The following is a 24,145-nucleotide window of genomic DNA, read 5'->3' as shown; positions in this document are numbered from 1 at the left end:
TTTTCCCCGCCCTTCAGATTGAGAATCCTGTATCTGGTTTCCCACTACCCTGTGTCCTGTAGTAATAATTGAAACAAATATGCACATTCAAAACAAAAATTCTCCTGCTGAATCACTTTTCTTGTTCAATCTTGCCCGTTTCTGCAGAATTTTGTGTGCCGAACCAGTGTTCCAATGGTGAGACATGCTACAACAGACCAGGATCTACAGTGTCATCATACGCTTGTTTATGTACAAATATGCAAGTGGGTTACGATTGCTCTCAGAATGTCTGTAAGTAATTTTGTAATTTTTCATCATTGTAATTAACTTTCATGGCTTGATGATCTCCAAGAATATTTTCATGTATGGATGAAAGATTCATTTCACAATTAGTTTCCAACTCATCATTCAGTTTTTATTACATCATATATATATATATATTATGAGACCACCCACAACAAGGGCATTAACTCGAAGAAAATCTGAACTTAAATTAATGATTAAATAACGTACTCAAACAAACGGCAAAAGATGGTGCTTAAATATAAAATTAAATTATGTCAGAGCTCCATTGATATCTCAATGAGAGTTTGAGCAGGATTCGTCCCAACATAAACAACCACATATTTCTTTTTCAAATTTTGTAATGGAATTGTGCACATCAGTCTTGCTATGCCCTACCTTACTGTAATGACATTTAAATTATCAGTGTGGCCCTCTTGATGGAAGGTCACTTTGAGGGCCCTTTGAACCTGGCCATTTTTTAAAACCATGTTCCTAAGTCGTAAAACACCTGCCTTTGCCCCCCAAAAATAGTCAAGTGGGATCATAGCACCACTGTAAAATACCTAGTATGTAACTGTTAAATGAGATAATATTATGCAAGCTCAGTGACAGAATTATCATCACAATTCTAGGTGGCCTTTAACTTTTGAAAAATGACTGTGTGTGTGTGTGTGTGTGTGTATGTATATATATATATGACAAAAAACTTAGCCAGTGTTTCTTACCGGTATTTATGGCAGAACAAATATTTATCAAAACATACATATAACATACTTTTGAATCTGAAACTAAATTTGTTTTATGTTTTTTCTTTCTTTTTGTTTGCATAACCAGTTACCAGGGTTTTAGAATCTTGCTATGGAACAGAGTGTCAAAGCGGTAGATACTCTTCACCAAACTACCCAGCTCCATATAATTTCCGGGAAGTAAGGGTCTACCTCTTGTTCATTCCTGGAGCTACTGAAATCACCTTCGTTTTCAGTGATCCGTTTCAAGTAGAACAACGCAAGGATGAACTTTATATTGGAGCAGGTCTAACGTATGATGATATACTGGATTTGAACGGGACAGATACGCCATCGAAACAGATATATTTTTACGAGAATAGTATTGTGCCACAACCTCTAACGCTGTTCAACACAGATTCTGCATTCATCACATGGAAAACTGACAAAAATATTGAGCTACTGGGCTTTGAAGTTACTTGGACGGCAGTATGTAAGTATATTGTATTTATATTATTTTGCCTTTAGGACCCTAGTGACAATATCTTTATTTAGTCTCCTCCTTAATATGCCCCCCCCCCCCATTTTAATCTTCTGATATTGATGGCTGTGCAGATAATTATCTTTCAGCTGCTAGATAATATGTTCAAAGACATAAAAATAGTCTAGTACCAACATCAATAAGTCCAATATCCAGATTTCTTAGGATGAGAGAAATGAATGGTATTTATCCCAGCACACCCTATATAAAATATATGACTCTGGAGGGTCGTTTCTCTTTAAAGGACCTAAAATAATACACTATCCATAACATATTTGGAGTACTGCCCCAAGGGTGAACAACTGAAATTTATGATATTTTTGCAAACGACAAACATAAGAGTAGTCCGTGACTAGGTTACGATCCACTGACACAACTGCCAAATTGAGATTTTGCATACCTTTAGTGATTTTCATATTTCAATCATTCATAACTCTCTTATTATTGGTCAGATTTATTTCAAACTTTCGCCATTATATGTTTCTCTTATTTTTCTGGTTTCATACAAATGAACTTATTACAAGGGTTGGAATACCCTTTAAGGTATGAACTTCAAACTTGGTGATAGTATGTTTCACCATAGGAAGATGGTCTGATTAGATTTTAGATTGAGTAGATCCAAGTCAAAGGTCATATAAGTCAATTTATAACATTACAGGTATTAGCCTCGTTGTCAAGGTATCTCAAGAACCACAAGACAACAATAGGACGACAATCCTACCAATTATTGACTTTACAAAATTGTGAACCTTATACCGTACCTAGATATATGAATCTAATTGGAAATCATTTGTATCCATATAGTGTGACATTTTGTGACGTCATCGCAACGTCATCGTAACGTCATCGCCAAAATTGATAAATTGACTATGTATTGAATAACAATGACAATGGTGTCAAAATTACCACAATGAAATACCCTTTGGAATGATACCAAATAAGTTACTCTGTACAGGTATATGTTTATTGAGAAAATTTTAGTAGAGGTGTCGTGGTCTAGTGGATATGTCACCAGACTGTGGAACACAAGGTCTGTCCTATAATCTCACATATTATTTCGTCTGTCATCCCTCTTGACTTCCAATACACACAAATAACACAATAATACACTTCAATTATTGTGGAATAGCCTGACAACGACTACTGAGAGCCGGCCATTTATTCAGTATGAATGTTTAACAAACATTTCTTCTCGTTTCCTTCACTGGAAACCGTTTCCTTCGCTGGAAACCGGACCTATCATGGTCCAGGATAAAAAACCAGAGATAAAACTCAACGAGCATAAAAACTCTGGAAAACCTTATTCAAACACAGTCATGTAACAGTACATGACACAACGCACTTTTATTGTAAATAAAAGTTGTCTCGTTGAAAGCTCAAGCTAGAATGATTCAATTACACACTAATTCATGCCACGCCCTGGTCTCCGTGGCAGAATTAGCTCGCACACCTGTACGAGCTGCCTATGCAAATTACATTCCATCGGGGCACAGCCCCGGACCCAACATAAGTATGCATTCATTAACGATACAAACAACATTTGTCTGCTATACAATCGTACTGCAGACAAATAATAGTCCGCAGTTCGAGTCCTGCTGCTGCACTAATTGTCCTTTGGCAAGACATTAAAGGTAAAGACCAGTTTTGGAAATGCCCCCCCCCTCTCAAAAATTTAAATGGAAGCTCTTATTACCAATCATGTAAAAGAATATGTTTCGACTAATACGTGATGATACAAATTTTGCCGGGAAACAGCCTACTAATTGATATATTTGATTAATTAATATATCTATCTGGACTGGATAGATATAAGGTAGTCCCATATATCTTTCTGTGTACAGTGCTTGTAACTTTACCAAGACTGGGCCAAATTTCTTATCGTTTTGATGATTCCAGAACCTTACAGTACACACCAATACTTATACATGTATGCTAGATGATCAACCTTTTCTGATCGATTCCACGTTTCTTTCACAATGCAATCGCATGATCAGAACTGTACCTTTAATCCTCATTTGCCACACTCAAGACGGGTGAGGTAAATTGGTACCTGGTAGGATTATTCCTTGAAATGCACCGTGTGCTGATGGCTGTCAAATAAAGCTAGAGTAATCATGTCCAAAGCTCTTTGGAAACCCATAGGGACGTTATATAATGTGATATGGGCTATACAAGAACCGAATATTGTTATTATTATTATTATTATTATTATTATTTTGAGTCAATCGTAATTGACGAAAGTTCTGAAAAAATTTGGATTTCACTTGGTTTCGACCTCATTGGTAATCCTCTGAATACTGCTGTTTTTATGGAGGAAATTTGGGTGAGAGTGCATGCCCTGGCATGTTCTTCATCCAGTGATAAGATTGTTTCAAAATGACTTTTGGTTTCCTCTCTTCAAATTAATTTTAATCACTCATGCATGAAATATGCATTATATGAATTGCATCAAATGAAAGAGGAGGTTCTAAGCTTTCCAAATATGTGTCATTTGTTAATTATAACTGTGACTAAGTTATGATAAAACATTGATAATTCTCGGTGTCGTTTTATCTGGGACGCACTGTACCGAGTGAGTCAAAAAAAGTTTACACCTAGAAAATTTCTAATCATTTTTAAAATCATCTATGAACAGTAAATAATTAAACATCTTATGAAAGAGTGTTTTATCCCAAATCATTTGGTACCATTTGTGTGTGGTATGTGTTCATGCTTGGATGAACAGGTGGCATTGTTTGCGAGTGCAAAAATCGACTTGCGCCAAAGTGATGCCTACAGTATGTATTATGTTGGGATTAGCGGAGTGAGAGAATGGATTGAATGTATCAAATGAAATGCATTGCATATGTTTTTTTGCAAAGGGCAAAGTCACACAAACCCACACACGCACGCACAAATGTTCGTTGATATTTGATATTCGATATTTGATATGTGTGGCATGATAAATTTTGTTAGGGATGTTATTTGGATCTGCAAAGACCGAATTAATACCCAAATCCCAATTGTTTTATTCAAACATCACATAGGCAAATTTGGCGCAAGTCGATGTTTTCACTCTCGCAAACAATGTCCCCTGTTTATCCAAGCGTGAACACATACCACACAAAAATGGTACCAAAGGATTTGGGATAAAACACCCTATCATAAGACATATAACAATTTAATGTTCATTGATGATTTTTTTAAATAATTACCAATTTTCTAGGTGTAAACTTTTTTTTGACTCACACTGTATAGTAAAAGTTGTATTCTGTGGTTACACAGTTCTATTCAAATGAGGACCAGGATTATTTAGCTGTCTTGTGGATTAACAGTTGATTTTAGGACTTCTATTGTCCTGGATTTTCCTCTTTTCTTCTTAGGATTACCCGGGTAAGTGTTAAGTTGTAAGAGTTCAGGTAGTCTGTTATTATTTGAGATGACTACCGGTAGGTAAAACTATATTTCTTCAATACAGTAAATTCCCTCTGTGTCATAATGATTGAAATATCACGAGTTGAAGAAGCACATGTAAGTACATTTTACATCAAATGTTCTGGCAATGGGTATACGCTTAAAGCTATGGTCACATCCCCCAAAAGTGGCCTGCTCGGCGGCCGGGTGGCGAGTTTTTAGCCAATTTTGCCCAGGCTCCGCTTGTTTTCATAGCATCGCTTGGTCGCCGCTGAAGTTTTAACGCGAAGTTAAAATTCGGCGGCGCCTGCTCACTTTTCACTTGCGACCTAAAATGCTCTCGGTGCCTGGGCACCGACCTAATCGAGCTTTCACCGTCGAGTGATTTAGGTAAAAAATCGAAGCCGCTAGGTCAAAGACTGCTGAGCAGTCGCCGCTGGGAGATCTGTCGGTCACTGGGCGGTGAGTTCGAAATTGGTTGGCAGCCTTTGACCTAGCGGCCTTGATTTTTGACCTATATCGCTTGATGGCAAACGCTCGAGCGTATTTTGGTGCCTCGCCGTTCACCTCCTGGCCCCTGAGCAATTTCTTTAGAATAAGCCGGTGGCTGGTAGGAGACCGCTCGCGAATCAGGGGTTCATTAGTCAGTCACTGCCGGGACGCTGCCCGAAGAAGTTCCCTGATTTCGCCCAGTTTTGATCCAAATTTGACAGGCGAACGGCGGGAAATTGACAGGGCACCGCCCAGGCATCGCTGGGGCTCTACAGCCTCCTCGACTTCTCCAAAAATCATTGGGCGATGCCTATCTTCCAGCGGCGACCGAGCAGGCTACAAATCGATCGGTCGCCACATTGAGTTGTGACCATTGCTTTAAGCTTATTGAGATATGACGCTGTGAACAGCCACAAAAAAAGCCACCACATTTTGTTCATGTCTTAAACATGAATGACAATCTTGTGCAACAATGGACTTGTACGTATACACTGAGCTCTATGTTATAAGATACAGAAATGTGAAGTGTATTACACTTTACGTCATTAAAAACGCAGGGGTTTTGCTGCCTCATATCTGAACAAGCCTTTATTGTGGGTGATTTGGTAAGAACACTCAAGTACAAAGATTCATCATGTTTGGTTGAGATATGGCCATTTAAAATCTAGTTTGATTATTTTTGTACACACCATATTTAAAATGACAAGATAACTTGGTCTGACATGACTCTTGAATACATGAAGTTAGGAAGTTCTATCATTTGCTTTATGTGTGTTTCTTTCAACTACAGTGGATATTACAGGCCCAACATTCACCTGTCCAGGTTCCATAACAGAAACCGTTGGCATAAATGATGCGGGAGCATTGATCACATGGGTTGAACCTTTCGCTTTTGACCCAAGCGGGGTCCAAAGCTTTGTTTCATCGAGACAAAGTGGATCATTCTTTGATGCAGGGCAAACAGTTATCGTGATATACACTGGCGTTGATATGCGAGGCAATGTAGCCACTTGTGAATTCACTGTTTCTGTGATTGCAGGTATTATACCCAACCTAGCCAATGCATAGAAGCAGTCGAAGCACAGACAAAAGGAATAGGCTAACATAAAGCAGGAGCACCAATAATTGCTTAGCTATATAACATATTGATTGGACTAACAGCTCTTAATTGTTTAGCTTGCCCAGCAATGACCAGCTTTAATCTTCTATGTGCAAGTACATCCCTGGACATCTCTTTTTTGTCCATAAATGCATTTTCCCCTCACTTTTTATCACAACACAGTTATAAAAAAAGAAAGTATAAATTGATTGAACTACCGTATACTGTTCTTAAAATGTAACCAGTAGCCTATGTCAGTTTCGGACTAGTGTTAGTAATATGCTACTTGACCCTTGGAGTAGCCACTTTAACTGAAGATGCCTCAGAACCAGTCACTCCAGTCACTATCTACTTGAATTATGTCAGTATTATGAATTATGTCAGTATTATGTCAGCTTAGCTAAGTAAGCTGGCTCAAGCTAGTACTATTTAAATTACATGCAATTATGTGTTGCAGTAAATGATTCTCAGCAAAAATACTTACTGATGACCTTTTTAATGCAATTATGTGCAATATAAAAACATGTTGCATTAACTACCTGCTTTGTAATTTGTGCATTCTTGCACAGCTTTGAAATTAGAAGTAGCGTAAATACTTATCCATAAATATTGAACTGAATACTGAAGTTGGCTAAATATTTTCTCTAAGCCTAAAAATGAGGAAAATTCAATTCTGACTTATATAAGTACTGAATTGTATACTATATTGTATCCAACACAGATGACTTTATGGATCAACCATGGTGTATCAAGCAATTTTTATGTTTATCACAAAGTGCAACAACCGGATCACCCTTTACACTTGAAATAACAACTTGGATATTCCTTATCCATATTGTTATGTCAATTATGGAAATGTGTCTTGTATCACTGGTATTGCCATGGACTAGGAATGCATTATGGTAGATGAAGGACATGTAAAGCAGAATTTATATTATTATATTATTGCAGATTTGTGCAGCTTAATTGAACATGATGTTCAGTTTGATAATTTATGTCATGAGCAAGTGTGTTAGTTACAAAAAAAAACACCTAATGATGTATTTTGATGAATAGACAAAGCAAGAATATATACCTGAAATAACAGTCAAATAATTTCAGGAAATTTCAATTCATGGCCTCTAATGATCTCCAAGTTTCTCATTGCAGCTGGAGTAGCAATAGTATTAATAACAGACGTACATTTAAAAACAATTGCAATGGAGTTCTAGAAATACCAAGATGTAGCAGAAGCTGCGGTAGTAACTATAGTAGTAGTAGTAGTAGTAATAGTAGTGGTAGTAGTAGTAGTGTTAGTAGTAGCATAATAGTAGTAGTAGTAGTAGTAGTAGTAGTAGTGTGATTAGTAGAAGTAAGTAGCAGTAGTAATAGTAGTAGTAGTGGTAGTGGTAGTAGTAGTAGTAGTAGTAGTAGTAGTAGTAGTAGTATAGTAGTGTAGTAGTTCAAGTAGTAGTAGCAGTACTGCAATTAGCAGTAGCAGTAGTAGTACTAGTAGTAGTTGTAGTAATAATACTATAGTATTAGAATTATGAGTAGTAGGAGTAGTTGTAATAGTGGTAGTAGTAGTACTAGTATTAGTAGTAGTAGTAGGAGTAGTAGTAGTAGTAGAGTAGTAGACTAGTAGTATAAAGGTAGTAGTACAAGTAGTAGTAGTAGTAGTAGTAGTAGTAGTAGTAGTAGTAGTAGTAGTAGTAGTAGTAGTAAGAGTAGTAGTAGTAGCAGATTCATGTATTTATGTCTTTCTGCCTTTATTTCACTTAACCCCTCTATGATAATCTAGGTAGTTTATTTATTTGTTGTAGATTATGCAGTAAGCATGGTATTTATAGCAAAAATTTGTTCTGCTAAGTTGCTATTTCCTTTAAATATTCCATGCATAATATAAATCAGGAAATGCATCCAAACATTTTTTGGCCGGCCACCAAAACATAACATTTAGGCACTTTGAGCACCGATTTTTTTAAAATCTGTCGGTGGCATTGCTTTTAGCATTAAATTTTACTTCAGATTCTGCAAAAAAAATGTAGGTGAACACCATATCCCTGTTGGAGCCATCTATGTACCTAGCACTAACTATTCATTTTGCAGTTAATGATATTCCACCAATTTAAATTTTTCCAAATCCGTGTACCTCCTCATAACTTTATTATGAAGAATGTGTATATTTTTTATCTACAAAATTTGTGAGTTATGTGTCATTGCAAAATAGATTTAGAATCATTTGAGGCAGACACTTGAATTGAATTAGCCACCCGTTATTAGCTTTGGGGATAATACATGTAAATATGGATATTTATATAGCGCCAGTATCCGCCTGGCTCTGACGCTCATGGGCTTTAAATCACATATTACCCTGGTTATAGCTGAGCTGCCAAAGTAATTGGCACTCAAGCATAGCAGGTACCCATTTACCCCTGGGTGGAGAGTGGCAAATTAGATTAATGTCTTGCCAAAGGACTTGAACCCTGTACAACCAAATATTAAACTTTATGGGTCAAATTTATTGAAAATTTTGGTTTTCATTACAGAGAGAATATAGTTGAAGAACATTTTATATGGACACATGTAATGTAAACAGGTAAAAATATGAAAATCTGACGATGAGATTTGAAATTAGTCCAACTCCTCATACGTCCTCAATTTTCATACGTTTATTCTTCACAAATTTTATCTTTTAGTTGATAGAGTGTTACCTATTGCCACATGCCCTGCGGATACACAGCGGGAGGTTGGATTAGGTCAAACGAGTAGTCAAGTCTTCTTTATTGCACCTACTGCAACAGACAACAGTGGAGTAGTCCCGACAATTGTTTCTCAAACTCATGCACCAAATGATGTCTTTGGCCTTGGTATCACCCAAGTTACCTACACCTTTGCTGATGGCAGTGGGAATCAAGCTTCTTGCAGCTTTAATGTTATTGTTGTACAAGGTCAGTATTACTGAAATAACGATTTTTTGAGTTTATAATATGAACCTGCATGCATCTATCTCAGAAATAAAACATTTCCTTTGTAACTACAAAATATCTTTAAAATCGATTACACTAGCTGACGTAAGTTATCTGCAGCTTTGTAGATGACAAGAACAACATTAGAGTACTTGCAGCTTTTTTGTCATACTAGGTCAGTATTACTGGAAATACACTAAGTTTGATTTAAGATATGATTGATTTGATTGTTGATTGAAGGATTTTATTGATAATTATCCATTCTCGCAGTCCAAAGGCTGAATTGCAATGGTTACAACAGTTTACAAATATATTTTCATGATAAAAGTAATTATACAATAATTATTAAAACAGTCAAGGCAATGAACATTGAAATTCAAATAAAAGTGACCAAATGACAATAATAATGGCAACTATCATTAAGTTTGATTAATAAGCAATTAAAATCTTAACTGAAACATTCTAAAAATATACTATTGAAATTAACATTAAAACCATTACTATTACAAATTTAGCATGCCGAAGGGTTGATTTTGTGTCGTTTGTAGAAAATATTGGAAATATTGGAATTGAATTTCATAATGGATTAAGAAATAAAGCGAGTAACATTGCAAATTCGCGAAGAATATCAAAATTTGTTGATTATAAAAAATAAAAATAAACATATTGCACTTGCTAAATATACTCGGTGATCGGTGTGAATTCATTCATATTCAAGTATTAATCGTTATTTAAAATTCAATGCTATTAATATAAATATTAATTCACAATTAAATATCAAATAATTGATAATTGATTAAAGAATTCAATGATTATACACCTATTGCACTATCACTGGCAATGCATTTCACTCTATATTACCGCAAGGGTGATGTCAGATATACACAATTATTGACATCAGAAAAAATGTTCGTTCAGAGTCCTTACCGAGTAGGGAAAAGTGCTATTTCTCAGTCTTTCAATTTTTCAATTCAGCATTTAATTAAAGTCTCTCAATCTTTCACTGTGTCTCAATCGTCGATTCGTGCTCTACATCTCTGGGAGCCAGTCGCGAAAGAGTTTGTAAAGCGATTCTGCCAACCTTTTAGGCAAAGATGTTCCCTTCTGTCAGAGAGGGATTGTAGACCTGAAATATGGAGGGCATGGTCACAGCTGTGGTATCAATCATGACAAATGATACGGAGGGCTCTTTTCTTTAATCTCTCGATATCATTGACCTGTTCGGATGTAATGGATGAATTCCAAACTGGAACACACTACTCAAGCACAGGTCGGATGGAGCACGTATAAATTGTGAGGAGGTTTTCCACAAGGGCCCGATAACGCTTTAGGGCCCGAATGATGTAGAATTTTCGCGATGCATATGAATAGGAATATGGATATTCATATAGTGCCGGTATCCGCCAGGCTCTGACACTCATGGCGCTTTACACACATTACCCTGGTTATAGCCGAGCTGCCAAAGTAACTGGCGCTCAAGCATATCAGGTACCCATTTACACCTGGGTGGAGAGTGGCAAATGTAGATTACACTAAGTTTGATATAAGATATGAATATAAAGGCATCTACCTAAAAATGAAAAATATCTTACATAAATGTAGAAGAATGTATCTAATAATCAACATGATTTGCTATTCATAATAATAATAATATTGGATTCTTATATAGTGCACGTATCGACCTTGCAAGGTCCTCAAGGCGCTCCAACATTACCCGGCTATGCTAGGCTGCCGATTCGACGCTCACAGCATTTTAAGGAATTCCTTCCTACCGGTACCCATTTAACACCTGGGTTCAAATCCCTGTCACAGCACTAATATCCTTTCGCAAGACTTTAATCTACATTTGTGATAATGGCCACCCTGGTGAGGTAAATGGGTATCTGGCAGAAATAAATTCCTTAAAATGCTCAAGCAAAATCCACTTTTTATCCCCTTTTTTGTTCTGCAATCCTCAGTTTTTGATTACTTATCTTCACCTTTATTAGGGTGTAGAATGGAATGGTAAAATAATAAGCGAAATCAGCAATGACATTTACTGCACTTGGATCTTAGGATATAATTCAAATCTTCTTGATTAATCCAATCTAGTTTAAAAATAACAGAAAATATGTCTAAATCTACAATATGCAACTGATTGAGTTTTATATAACTGGATGCATGGCCTTACAATATGTACATGATTAGCAACATTGAATATAAAATGTTTTCCTTAAGCCTCGGTCACAAATGCCATTACGAACTGCTACGAACGCCGTACAAACTATTTTCAGACTGGAAATTTGGGAAAACAATGGAAAAACGGAGATTCGTACAAAATTATCGTTCATACAAACCTTTGTGACCGTAGCATTAGTTAATTATAACAACTACTTTGGTAAATTCCTTGACCTTGGCCGTTTTTGTTTGAAATGTCTAATTCTGTACTCTCTGCTCTGTATTCTGAATAACATCTAACAGTGTTCAGGTATGATCATCAAAATTTATAACACAGGTGCATGTCCTTAAGTCATGAATCACATTTAGTGGATTAAATCTGTCCCTGGTTATGTCACACCATAGTGACTTTGTGTGTGCATGTGCATGATAGTTCATGAAAAAGGGGCTACCGGTATTTACAGGGATGTTCATGGATTTCACCCCCAAAATTTCACATGTTTCAAAAAGGAAAATGCCCCTTTTACTATCAATATCGGGCAAATGTTTTGGAAAAGAGGGTACTTTTTTGTATTGCACTCGATATACCCAAAATAGGGTTATATTTAGAGAAAAATTTGAACCTGTGTTTAAGGCTTAATATTTTGGACTCCACTATCAAAAGATAATGCATTTTAATAATATAAAAATGATGCATGCGCATGAGTTCATTATACGATCTATCCACACTCGAGTTGAGGCTGTGTGTATCTATCACATGAAGCAGTTAAGCTGAGTGTGATAGATACACACAGCATCAACGAGGGCGGATAGATCGTATAATGAACGAATGAAAACATGCATCATTTGTTTTATACAACGAAACTCCTAGATCCTTGTTATTTGATGTAAAAAGAATTCATTCAAGATTGTTTTGTGACAGTATATGGCTGACAAATAAATCTCAGGTTTAATGAGGCTTAAGTTAGTGCGCACACATAGCTATAGATATAGCAAGCGCACTAATTACCTCTATACTCATTTACACATAGTACTGCGCAAGAATTGGCTCATGCTCACGCAGTATAGCGCTCGAACCTCTACGCGCACTACTGCGCTCTGAAAACGAGTTCAATAGTACTGGAAAATATTGCACTCCTTTTCATGAAAACGAGTGCAATAAGCTCAGTAAAGGAACCACACGTGACCGTGCATGACCAATCATTTGATTAGGATCTGGGAGTGAGTTGTATAATATCAGATATTTATATAGCGCACATATCCACCATGCAAGGTGCTCAAGGCGCTCCATTTGACTAAGAGGTGACTGAAAAACTGCCCTAGGTCACAGGTGTGATGAACTCTCCATAAAAAGTAACCTTATTTAACTTTGGAGTAAGAGTGCTAAATTCATGACACAGATGCATTTCTTGATGACCAAGATACGTTGCCTTACTGTGGCTAGTGATATACATGCACATCTAGCACAACCAATGTGATTTTCTCTTTGAAATTCAGATACCGTCCGCCAAATGACTCTTTGATTTCCTCTCTTCAAATTGCCTTTTGGTTTCCTCTCTTCAAATGGCCTTTTGGTTTCCTCTCTTCAAATTGCTTTTAATCACTCATGCAAGAAATATTCATCATATGAGTTGCATCAAATGAAAGAGGAGAATCTAAGTTTTACAGATATGTGTCATTTATTAATTATAATTGTGATTAAGTTATTAAAAAACATCAATAATTCTTGGTTTCGTTTTTTCTAGGACGCACTGTATACGCACATCAATAGTTGAAACATTGTAAACATTTTCTTTTTTATTTATAAGAAATTGCCCTTGAGATATTTCTTTAAAATGTTTTTTTCCAATTTCATCTTATTTGAATCTTTCAGTTGATACTATTCCACCAGTGGTGAACTGTCCTCAGGATTTCACCCAGACTGTCGAGTTTGGTACAACATCTGCATCGGTTAATTTTGTTACACCTACTGCAACGGACAACAGTGGTGTAGCCATTCTTGATTCCAGCAGCCACTTACCAGGGGCTTTCTTTGTAGTTGGTCAAACTCAAGTTACCTACAGATTTAGAGATGGATCAAACAATTTTGCTGCAACCTGTCAATTCTTTGTCAATCTTGTAGCAAGTAAGTCTACCATTGCATCACAACATCACATGTGTATGTCCAATGATAAGGATTTAAACAGTACCGTGTGAGTCAAATTAAAGTTTACACCTAGAAAATTGCTAATCATTGAAAAAATTATCTATGAACAGAAGACTATTATACATCTTTTGAAAGAGTGTTTTATCCCAAATCATTAAGTATAATTTTTGTGTGGTATGTGCTCACGCTTGGATGAACAGGAGGCATTTGTTTGTGAGAGTACAAAAATCGGCTTGTGTCAAAGGGATAGTTGAGTTCTGTTTTCAGACCGCGAATGCCTTCAAATTAGTGCATGGTTATTGCTCTTATTTTTATGTATGACATTTCTAGTGCCCTTTTAGAACATAAAATTGCTATGAAGGTAATTTTAGACCCCAAAATGTAGGAAATTTAGCCAATAGGATCATACCAATTTAGCTCCACTTTAAAAAAAAATATGGTGACCGTTAATTAATTATTTAATTTAAAATAACAATACATGGACCGGCTCGGCTCGACGTAATACAACACGCAAATGCCAACAAAAAATCCAACATCAGCATTGGCTGAAATACGACGTAAAAGGCGCTATTTCATTTTTTCAAAGGATTTTTCAAATTATCTAATATTTGTGGTGGTACACAATTAGTATTAGAAATCGTAATAATTATGGATATTTCAGCCGTCTCTGAACCAATTTTGATCAAACAAAGATGATTTTGTCATTTAAATTGTATGTTCTTTAAAATTTGACACTCAGTTTTTCATTATTTCACAAAAAAATTATTTTGTGTCAGCGCCCTCTGCAACAGATCCCTTTAAGCTAGTAATGTATCGCAGGCAGATTTGGTATCCGATATATACCCCTATCATAATGTACATTGTAATGCGAAATTGCAACTTCGGCTGGATGCGGAGTTGCGTTGCGCGGCAGCTCCTTAACAGTCCCTTCTTTTACTTTTTAGCGAATCAATGGCACAATTTTTTTCTGTCACATGCATAATCTTAGTCTTTGCTGCGTTGAATATCATGTTATTCCTATGGGCCCAAAAATGCAGAGCATTTAGATCATCTTAGAATTGGACTTCATCAATCGGAGTACATCATCAGCAAAGAGAACACATTTGGGAAAATCTGAGAGAGGCAAGTCGTTGACAAATAAGTTGAACAGCTTTGGTTCAAGGACACTCCCTTGGGGGTACCCCTGATTGGAGGTAGAGCCCATGAAAATAACACGTTGAATCTGCCCAGAGGAAAATGAACATATCCAGTGCCACAATTGACCCTGGATATTGAAATCTACAGCTAGTTTAGAGAGCAAGACAGGGTGAGGCATTTTGTCAAAGGCATTTGAAATATCAAGGAACACAGCATCTATTCTTGTTTGATGTCTCCATACCTGCCAACCCTTCCGAATAATCCGGAATATTCTGTTTCGGGGGATTTCTAGGACCTGAAAATCTGGATATTCCGAATTTTCAAAATTTCAATTTTTTTTTTAAAATAATTTTTTTAAATAAATTTTTTAATACATTTATTTAGTGCTAAAGCCAAGTTAAGCTTGTTTTATAATGTGCTGCGATTTCAGAGTTCATGTATTATGTGCATTGAATGGCTGCATGATCGAGCAGCAAATTTTTATTCGCTTTTTGGTACAGATTTACTGCGTATTGCCATAATACACTGCCGCTGCAAGTGCGATTTCTTATTTTCAAAGGCATATCGTGCTAAAAATTCCTAATTCTTATTTTCAAATGTTGGCAGGTATGTGTCTCTTGTCCATGGAAGAACTCCAGTTGTGTAATACATTAACCGATTGGGTCACGCAACTTCTTCCTGCCGTAAACTCATGTTGGTTAGTACAGAGCAAACCATATGAATCAATGTGATTGTGCAAGGCAGATGCCACAAATCAATTCAGTAGCTTACTGAGTAAGATTTGAAATTGGTTGACTCCTCAATTATTTATTATTCTCAAATTTTATCTTTCAGTTGATAGAACGCCACCTGTTGCCACATGCCCTGCGGATATCCAGCGGGAGGTTGGATTAGGTCAAACGAGTATTCAAGTCTTCTTTACTGCACCTACTGCAATAGACAACAGTGGACTAGCCCCGACAATTACTTCTCAAACTCATGCAACAACGGATTTCTTTACCATTGGTAACACCCAAGTTACCTGGACCTTTGCTGATGCCAGTGGAAATCAAGATTCTTGCAGCTTCAATGTCAATATTGTACAAGGTCAGTGTTACTTAAATAATGCTTATTTGAGTTAATGACATAAACCTGCATGGATTTTCCTCAGAAATTAAAAAAAAAATCCTTTTGTAACTGCAAAATATCTGTATTATCGGTTTACACTGATGTTTCTGCAGCTTTGTAGATGGCAAGGAATATATTAAGGTAATTGCAGCTTTGTTTGTCATACAGGTCAGTATTACTTGGGAAATAAAGTTTGATTTAAGAATTGAATGTAAAGACATCAACCTAAAAAAATAAATGATATCCTTTATAAATAAAAAATAAAACATCTAATGATCATCTCTTTTTTTAATAGTTAATTTGATCCAAAAAAACTAAAAGTTTGATTCTTTTGCAGAAGAATCACCTTGTATATATCTACCAGTTTATGTTTCAATCCTGTAGTGTTGCAAGTGTTCTTTAAAAGCTTGCATACATGTACATGAACTGTGTCATAGATTATAGAACTGAAAAAGTTGAATGTGGTTATAACTTGGGAAGACATTAGAGTAACTGTTGCTATACATACAGTGTACATGGCCAATTTTAGACTCTTTTGGGTGTCAATTTAAAGTACATCAATACTGTATTACTACATTCTTGAAGCCTGGTTCCTGATATTCTACCTATTAGATTACAGTGTTCATGTATAAAATGTATGAGTCATCACAATAGCTCCATTCAATGAAATAGGTTGGTTAGTTTTGGGGATAATAAGACCAATAGTGCATACCGGTAGTGAATATCTAGTTGATGAAACAGTTCATGTAGAACACAAGCATGTGAGCAGGTACAAACAAAGACATTTTTCGATGACATACAAAATTTGTCCAACTTGTTATACCTGTGTACCAAAATGTGGAATAATATTTCTAATAATCAGCTGCGTTTAATGAAATAGTATTTGGATATAAAAAACTCTTATTTGGGTCTTTTGATGAACAGTTTCTTCTCAGTTTTTACTATGTTTATTCTTCGAGCATTCATGGTTAGCATTGTTTAGTATTTTTTAAAAACCTTTTTATGCATTGATCCATTCATCGAGATTGAATTCTGGAGGCATACATCTGTATAATGCATGCTTGCATTATATTAATTGTAGCATAGATTATTATTTCCATATTTTGATTCTTCTTACTTTTAAACTTGGTAAGATATTTTAGAGCCTATGTTGTTATATATGCATAGCCATTCAGTTTTTTATAGCTCAATCAGTTGCATCATTATGATATGTTTTTCATGTAGTTCTTTGCAAGACACATTCTCTGCCATTTTAAACTAAATTAATTCATACAATATTGCTACAATTTTACAATCCTGGTTCCTAATATAACTGATAATATATGTGTATATGCTACCCACCGAATTTTAGTGTGATTTGTCATTGCTATATAACTCTAGAATCGTTTGAGGCCATAACTTTATTTGAGGTATAATTAGCAGCTCTTTGATAGCTCTGGGGATAATACAACTAAAATGTTAAGCTTCCAGAAAACTGTGGGTCTCATTACCGAGAAAATGTAGGGAAAGACATTTTCTATGGACACATGTATGAAGGTAAAAATGTGAAAATCTTGTGAAAAGATTTGAAATAAGTCTGACTTCTTGTACATTTATTCTTCCCAAATGTTATCTATCAGTTGATAGAACGCCACCTGTTGCCACATGCCCTGCGGATATCGTGCGGGAGGTTGGATTAGGTCAAACGAGTACTCAAGTCTTCTTTACTGCACCTACTGCAATAGACAACAGTGGACAAGTCCCGACAATTACTTCTCAAAGTCATTCAACAACAGATTTCTTTAACATTGGTAGCACCCAAGTTACCTGGACCTTTGCTGATGCCAATGGAAATCAAGATTCTTGCAGCTTCAATGTCATTATTGTACAAGGTCAGTATTACTGAAATAATGCTTATTTGAGTTAATGACATAAACCTGCATGGATTTTCCTCAGAAAAAAAAATCCTTTTGTAACTGCAAAATATCTGTATTATCGGTTTACACTGACGTTTCTGCAGCTTTGTAGATGGCAAGGACAACATTAAGGTAATTGCAGCTTTGTTTGTCATACAGGTCAGTATTACTTGGGAAATAAAGTTTGATTCAAGAATTGAATATAAAGACATCAACCTAAAACATAAATGACATCCTTTATAAATATAGAATAGAACATCTAAAAATAAAGTTTGATTCAAGAATTGAATGTAAAGACATCAATCTAAAACATAAATGATATCCTTTATAAATTAGAATAGAACATCTAATGATCATCTCTTTTTTTAATAGTTAATTTGATCCAAAAAAACTAAAAGTTTGATTCTTTTGCAGAAGAATCACCTTGTATATATCTACCATTTTATGTTTCAATCCTGTAGTGTTGCAAGTGTTCTTTACAAGCTTGCATACATGTATATGAAATTTTTCATACATTATAGAACTGAAAAAGTTGAATGTGGTTATAATGGGAAGACATTAAGAGTAACTGTTGCTATACATGTACATACATGGCCAATTTTAGACTCTTTTGGGTGTCAATTTAAAGTACATCAATACTGTATTACTACATTCTTGGAGCCTGGTTCCTGATATTCTACCTATTTAATTACAGTGTTTATGTATAAAATGTATGTGTCATCACCATTGCACTATTCATTTAAATAGGTTGGTTATTTTGATGGATAATAAGACCAATAGTGAATAGTGAATATCTAGTTGATGAAACAGTTCATGCAGAACACAAGCATGTGAGCAGGTACAAAAACAGACATTTTTCGATGACATACAAAATTTGTCCAACTTGTTATACCTGTGTACCAAAATGTGGAATAATATTTCTAATAATCAGCTGCGTTTAATGAAATAGTATTTGGATATAAAAAACTCTTGTTTGGGTCTTTTGATGAACAGTTTCTTCTCAGTTTTTACTATGTTTATTCTTCGAGCATTCATGGTTAGCATTGTTTAGTATTTTTTAAAAACCTTTTTATGCATCGATCCATTCATCGAGATTGAATTCTGGAGGCATACATCTGTATAATGCATGCTTGCATTATATTGATTGTAGCATAGATTATTATTTCCATATTTTGATTCTTCTTACTTTTAAACTTGGTAAGATATTTTAGAGCCTATGTTGTTATATATGCATAGCCATTCAGTTTTTTATAGCTCAATCAGTTGCATAATTATGATATGTTTTTCATGTAGTTCTTTGCAAGACACATTCTCTCCCATTTTAAACTAAATTAATTCATACAATATTGCTACAATTTTACAATCCTGGTTCCTAATATAACTGATAATATATGTGTATATGCTACCCACCGAATTTTAGTGTGATTTGTCATAGCTATATAACTCTAGAATCGTTTGAGGCCATAACTTTATTTGAGGTATAATTAGCAGCTCTTTGATAGCTCTGGGGATAATACAACTAAAATGTTATGAAGCTTCCAGAAAACTGTGGGTCTCATTATCGAGAAAATGTAGGGAAGGACATTTCCTATGGACACATGTATGAAGGTAAAAATGTGAAAATCTTGTGAAGAGATTTGAAATTAGTCTGACTCCTCGTACATTTATTCTTCCCAAATGTTATCTATCAGTTGATAGAACGCCACCTGTTGCCACATGCCCTGCGGATATCGTGCGGGAGGTTGGATTAGGTCAAACGAGTACTCAAGTCTTCTTTACTGCACCTACTGCAATAGACAACAGTGGACAAGTCCCGACAGTTACTTCTCAAAGTCATTCAACAACAGATTTCTTTAACATTGGTAGCACCCAAGTTACCTGGACCTTTGCTGATGCCAATGGAAATCAAGATTCTTGCAGCTTCAATGTCATTATTGTACAAGGTCAGTATTACTGAAATAATGCTTATTTGAGTTAATGACATAAACCTGCATGGATTTTCCTCAGAAAAAAAAAATCCTTTTGTAACTGCAAAATATCTGTATTATCGGTTTACACTGACGTTTCTGCAGCTTTGTAGATGGCAAGGACAACATTAAGGTAATTGCAGCTTTGTTTGTCATACAGGTCAGTATTACTTGGGAAATAAAGTTTGATTCAAGAATTGAATATGAAGACATCAACCTAAAACTTAAATGACATCCTTTATAAATATAGAATAGAACATCTAAAAATAAAGTTTGATTCAAGAATTGAATGTAAAGACATCAATCTAAAACATAAATGATATCCTTTATAAATTAGAATAGAACATCTAATGATCATCTCTTTTTTTAATAGTTAATTTGATCCAAAAAAACTAAAAGTTTGATTCTTTTGCAGAAGAATCACCTTGTATATATCTACCATTTTATGTTTCAATCCTGTAGTGTTGCAAGTGTTCTTTACAAGCTTGCATACATGTATATGAAATTTTTCATACATTATAGAACTGAAAAAGTTGAATGTGGTTATAATGGGAAGACATTAAGAGTAACTGTTGCTATACATGTACATACATGGCCAATTTTAGACTCTTTTGGGTGTCAATTTAAAGTACATCAATACTGTATTACTACATTCTTGGAGCCTGGTTCCTGATATTCTACCTATTTAATTACAGTGTTTATGTATAAAATGTATGTGTCATCACCATTGCACTATTCATTTAAATAGGTTGGTTATTTTGATGGATAATAAGACCAATAGTGAATAGTGAATATCTAGTTGATGAAACAGTTCATGCAGAACACAAGCATGTGAGCAGGTACAAAAACAGACATTTTTTGATGACATACAAAATTTGTCCAACTTGTTATACCTGTGTACCAAAATGTGGAATAATATTTCTAATAATCAGCTGCGTTTAATGAAATAGTATTTGGATATAAAAAACTCTTGTTTGGGTCTTTTGATGAACAGTTTCTTCTCAGTTTTTACTATGTTTATTCTTCGAGCATTCATGGTTAGCATTGTTTAGTATTTTTAAAAACCTTTTTATGCATCGATCCATTCATCGAGATTGAATTCTGGAGGCATACATCTGTATAATGCATGCTTGCATTATATTAATTGTAGCATAGATTATTATTTCCATATTTTGATTCTTCTTACTTTTAAACTTGGTAAGATATTTTAGAGCCTATGTTGTTATATATGCATAGCCATTCAGTTTTTTATAGCTCAATCAGTTGCATAATTATGATATGTTTTTCATGTAGTTCTTTGCAAGACACATTCTCTGCCATTTTAAACTAAATTAATTCATACAATATTGCTACAATTTTACAATCCTGGTTCCTAATATAACTGATAATATACAGTATGTGTATATGCTACCCACCGAATGTTAGTGTTATTTGTCATTGCTATATAACTCTAGAATCATTTGAGGCCATAACTTTATTTGAGGTATAATTAGCAGCTCTTTGATAGCTCTGGGGATAATACAACTAAAATGTTATGAAGCTTCCAGAAAACTGTGGGTCTCATTATCGAGAAAATGTAGGGAAGGACATTTCCTATGGACACATGTATGAAGGTAAAAATGTGAAAATCTTGTGAAGAGATTTGAAATTAGTCTGACTCCTCGTACATTTATTCTTCCCAAATGTTATCTATCAGTTGATAGAACGCCACCTGTTGCCACATGCCCTGCGGATATCGTGCGGGAGGTTGGATTAGGTCAAACGAGTACTCAAGTCTTCTTTACTGCACCTACTGCAATAGACAACAGTGGACAAGTCCCGACAGTTACTTCTCAAAGTCATTCAACAACAGATTTCTTTAACATTGGTAGCACCCAAGTTACCTGGACCTTTGCTGATGCCAATGGAAATCAAGATTCTTGCAGCTTCAATGTCATTATTGTACAAGGTCAGTATTACTGAAATAATGCTTATTTGAGTTAATGACATAAACCTGCATGGATTTTCCTCAGAAAAAAAAAAATCCTTTTGTAACTGCAAAATATCTGTATTATCGGTTTACACTGACGTTTCTGCAGCTTTGTAGATGGCAAGGACAACATTAAGGTAATTGCAGCTTTGTTTGTCATACAGGTCAGTATTACATGGGAAATAAAGTTTGATTCAAGAATTGAATATAAAGACATCAACCTAAAACATAAATGACATCCTTTATAAATATAGAATAGAACATCTAAAAATAAAGTTTGATTCAAGAATTGAACGTAAAGACATCAATCTAAAACATAAATAATATCCTTTATAAATTAGAATAGAACATCTAATGATCATCTCTTTTTTTAATAGTTAATTTGATCCAAAAAAACTAAAAGTTTGATTCTTTTGCAGAAGAATCACCTTGTATATCTCTACCATTTTATGTTTCAATCCTGTAGTGTTGCAAGTGTTCTTTACAAGCTTGCATACATGTATATGAAATTTTCCATACATTATAGAACTGAAAAAGTTGAATGTGGTTATAATGGGAAGACATTAAGAGTAACTGTTGCTATACATGTACATACATGGCCAATTTTAGACTCTTTTGGGTGTCAATTTAAAGTACATCAATACTGTATTACTACATTCTTGGAGCCTAGTTCCTGATATTCTACCTATTTAATTACAGTGTTTATGTATAAAATGTATGTGTCATCACCATAGCACTATTCATTTAAATAGGTTGGTTATTTTGATGGATAATAAGACCAATAGTGAAAAGTGAATATCTAGTTGATGAAACAGTTCATGCAGAACACAAGCATGTGAGCAGGTACAAAAACAGACATTTTTCGATGACATACAAAATTTGTCCAACTTGTTATACCTGTGTACCAAAATGTGGAATAATATTTTTAATAATCAGCTGCGTTAAATGAAATAGTATTTGGATATAAAAAACTCTTGTTTGGGTCTTTTGATGAACAGTTTCTTCTCAGTTTTTACTATGTTTATTCTTCGGAGAATTCATGGTTAGCATTGTTTAGTATTTTTTAAAAACCTTTTTATGCATCGATCCATTCATCGAGATTGAATTCTGGAGGCATACATCTGTATAATGCATGCTTGCATTATATTAATTGTAGCATAGATTATTATTTCCATATTTTGATTCTTCTTACTTTTAAACTTGGTAAGATATTTTAGAGCCTATGTTGTTATATATGCATAGCCATTCAGTTTTTTATAGCTCAATCAGTTGCATAATTATGATATGTTTTTCATGTAGTTCTTTGCAAGACACATTCTCTGCCATTTTAAACTAAATTAATTCATACAATATTGCTACAATTTTACAATCCTGGTTCCTAATATAACTGATAATATACAGTATGTGTATATGCTACCCACCAAATTTTAGTGTGATTTGTCATTGCTATATAACTCTAGAATCGTTTGAGGCCATAACTTTATTTGAGGTATAATTAGCAGCTCTTTGATAGCTCTGGGGATAATACAACTAAAATGTTAAGCTTCCAGAAAACTGTGGGTCTCATTATCGAGAAAATGTAGGGAAGGACATTTCCTATGGACACATGTATGAAGGTAAAAATGTGAAAATCTTGTGATGAGATTTGAAATAAGTCTGACTTCTTGTACATTTATTCTTCCCAAATGTTATCTATCAGTTGATAGAACGCCACCTGTTGCCACATGCCCTGCGGATATCGTGCGGGAGGTTGGATTAGGTCAAACGAGTACTCAAGTCTTCTTTACTGCACCTACTGCAATAGACAACAGTGGACAAGTCCCGACAGTTACTTCTCAAAGTCATTCAACAACAGATTTCTTTAACATTGGTAGCACCCAAGTTACCTGGACCTTTGCTGATGCCAATGGAAATCAAGATTCTTGCAGCTTCAATGTCATTATTGTACAAGGTCAGTATTACTGAAATAATGCTTATTTGAGTTAATGACATAAACCTGCATGGATTTTCCTCAGAAAAAAAAAAATCCTTTTGTAACTGCAAAATATCTGTATTATCGGTTTACACTGACGTTTCTGCAGCTTTGTAGATGGCAAGGACAACATTAAGGTAATTGCAGCTTTGTTTGTCATACAGGTCAGTATTACATGGGAAATAAAGTTTGATTCAAGAATTGAATATAAAGACATCAACCTAAAACATAAATGACATCCTTTATAAATATAGAATAGAACATCTAAAAATAAAGTTTGATTCAAGAATTGAACGTAAAGACATCAATCTAAAACATAAATAATATCCT

General features: G+C 34.9%; 1 protein-coding gene across 3 annotated transcripts in view; it reads left to right on the top strand.

Moving 5' to 3' along the window:
• Positions 1-24,145, top strand: part of LOC105442891 (hyalin-like) — a 113,863-nt gene that overhangs the window by 76,111 nt on the left and 13,607 nt on the right. The window contains exons 2-10 of one of the 3 annotated variants that reach the window (XM_030976056.1): positions 148-273; positions 1,102-1,485; positions 9,196-9,447; positions 13,496-13,747; positions 15,740-15,991; positions 17,632-17,883; positions 19,599-19,850; positions 21,571-21,822; positions 23,543-23,794. In XM_030976056.1, coding sequence (XP_030831916.1) covers positions 148-273; positions 1,102-1,485; positions 9,196-9,447; positions 13,496-13,747; positions 15,740-15,991; positions 17,632-17,883; positions 19,599-19,850; positions 21,571-21,822; positions 23,543-23,794 — 2,274 coding nt within the window. Of the gene's footprint in view, positions 1-147; positions 274-1,101; positions 1,486-9,195; positions 9,448-13,495; positions 13,748-15,739; positions 15,992-17,631; positions 17,884-19,598; positions 19,851-21,570; positions 21,823-23,542; positions 23,795-24,145 lie in introns of those variants that run through there. The other 2 variants (XM_030976060.1, XM_030976057.1) reach the window with 2 other exon arrangements.

This window comes from Strongylocentrotus purpuratus, unplaced genomic scaffold, assembly GCF_000002235.5.
Source record: "Strongylocentrotus purpuratus isolate Spur 01 unplaced genomic scaffold, Spur_5.0 spur5_scaffold_8, whole genome shotgun sequence".
NCBI lineage: Eukaryota > Metazoa > Echinodermata > Echinoidea > Camarodonta > Strongylocentrotidae > Strongylocentrotus > Strongylocentrotus purpuratus.
The sequence above is the reverse complement of the archived record's forward strand: the minus strand, read 5'-3'. Positions and strand labels throughout refer to the sequence as shown.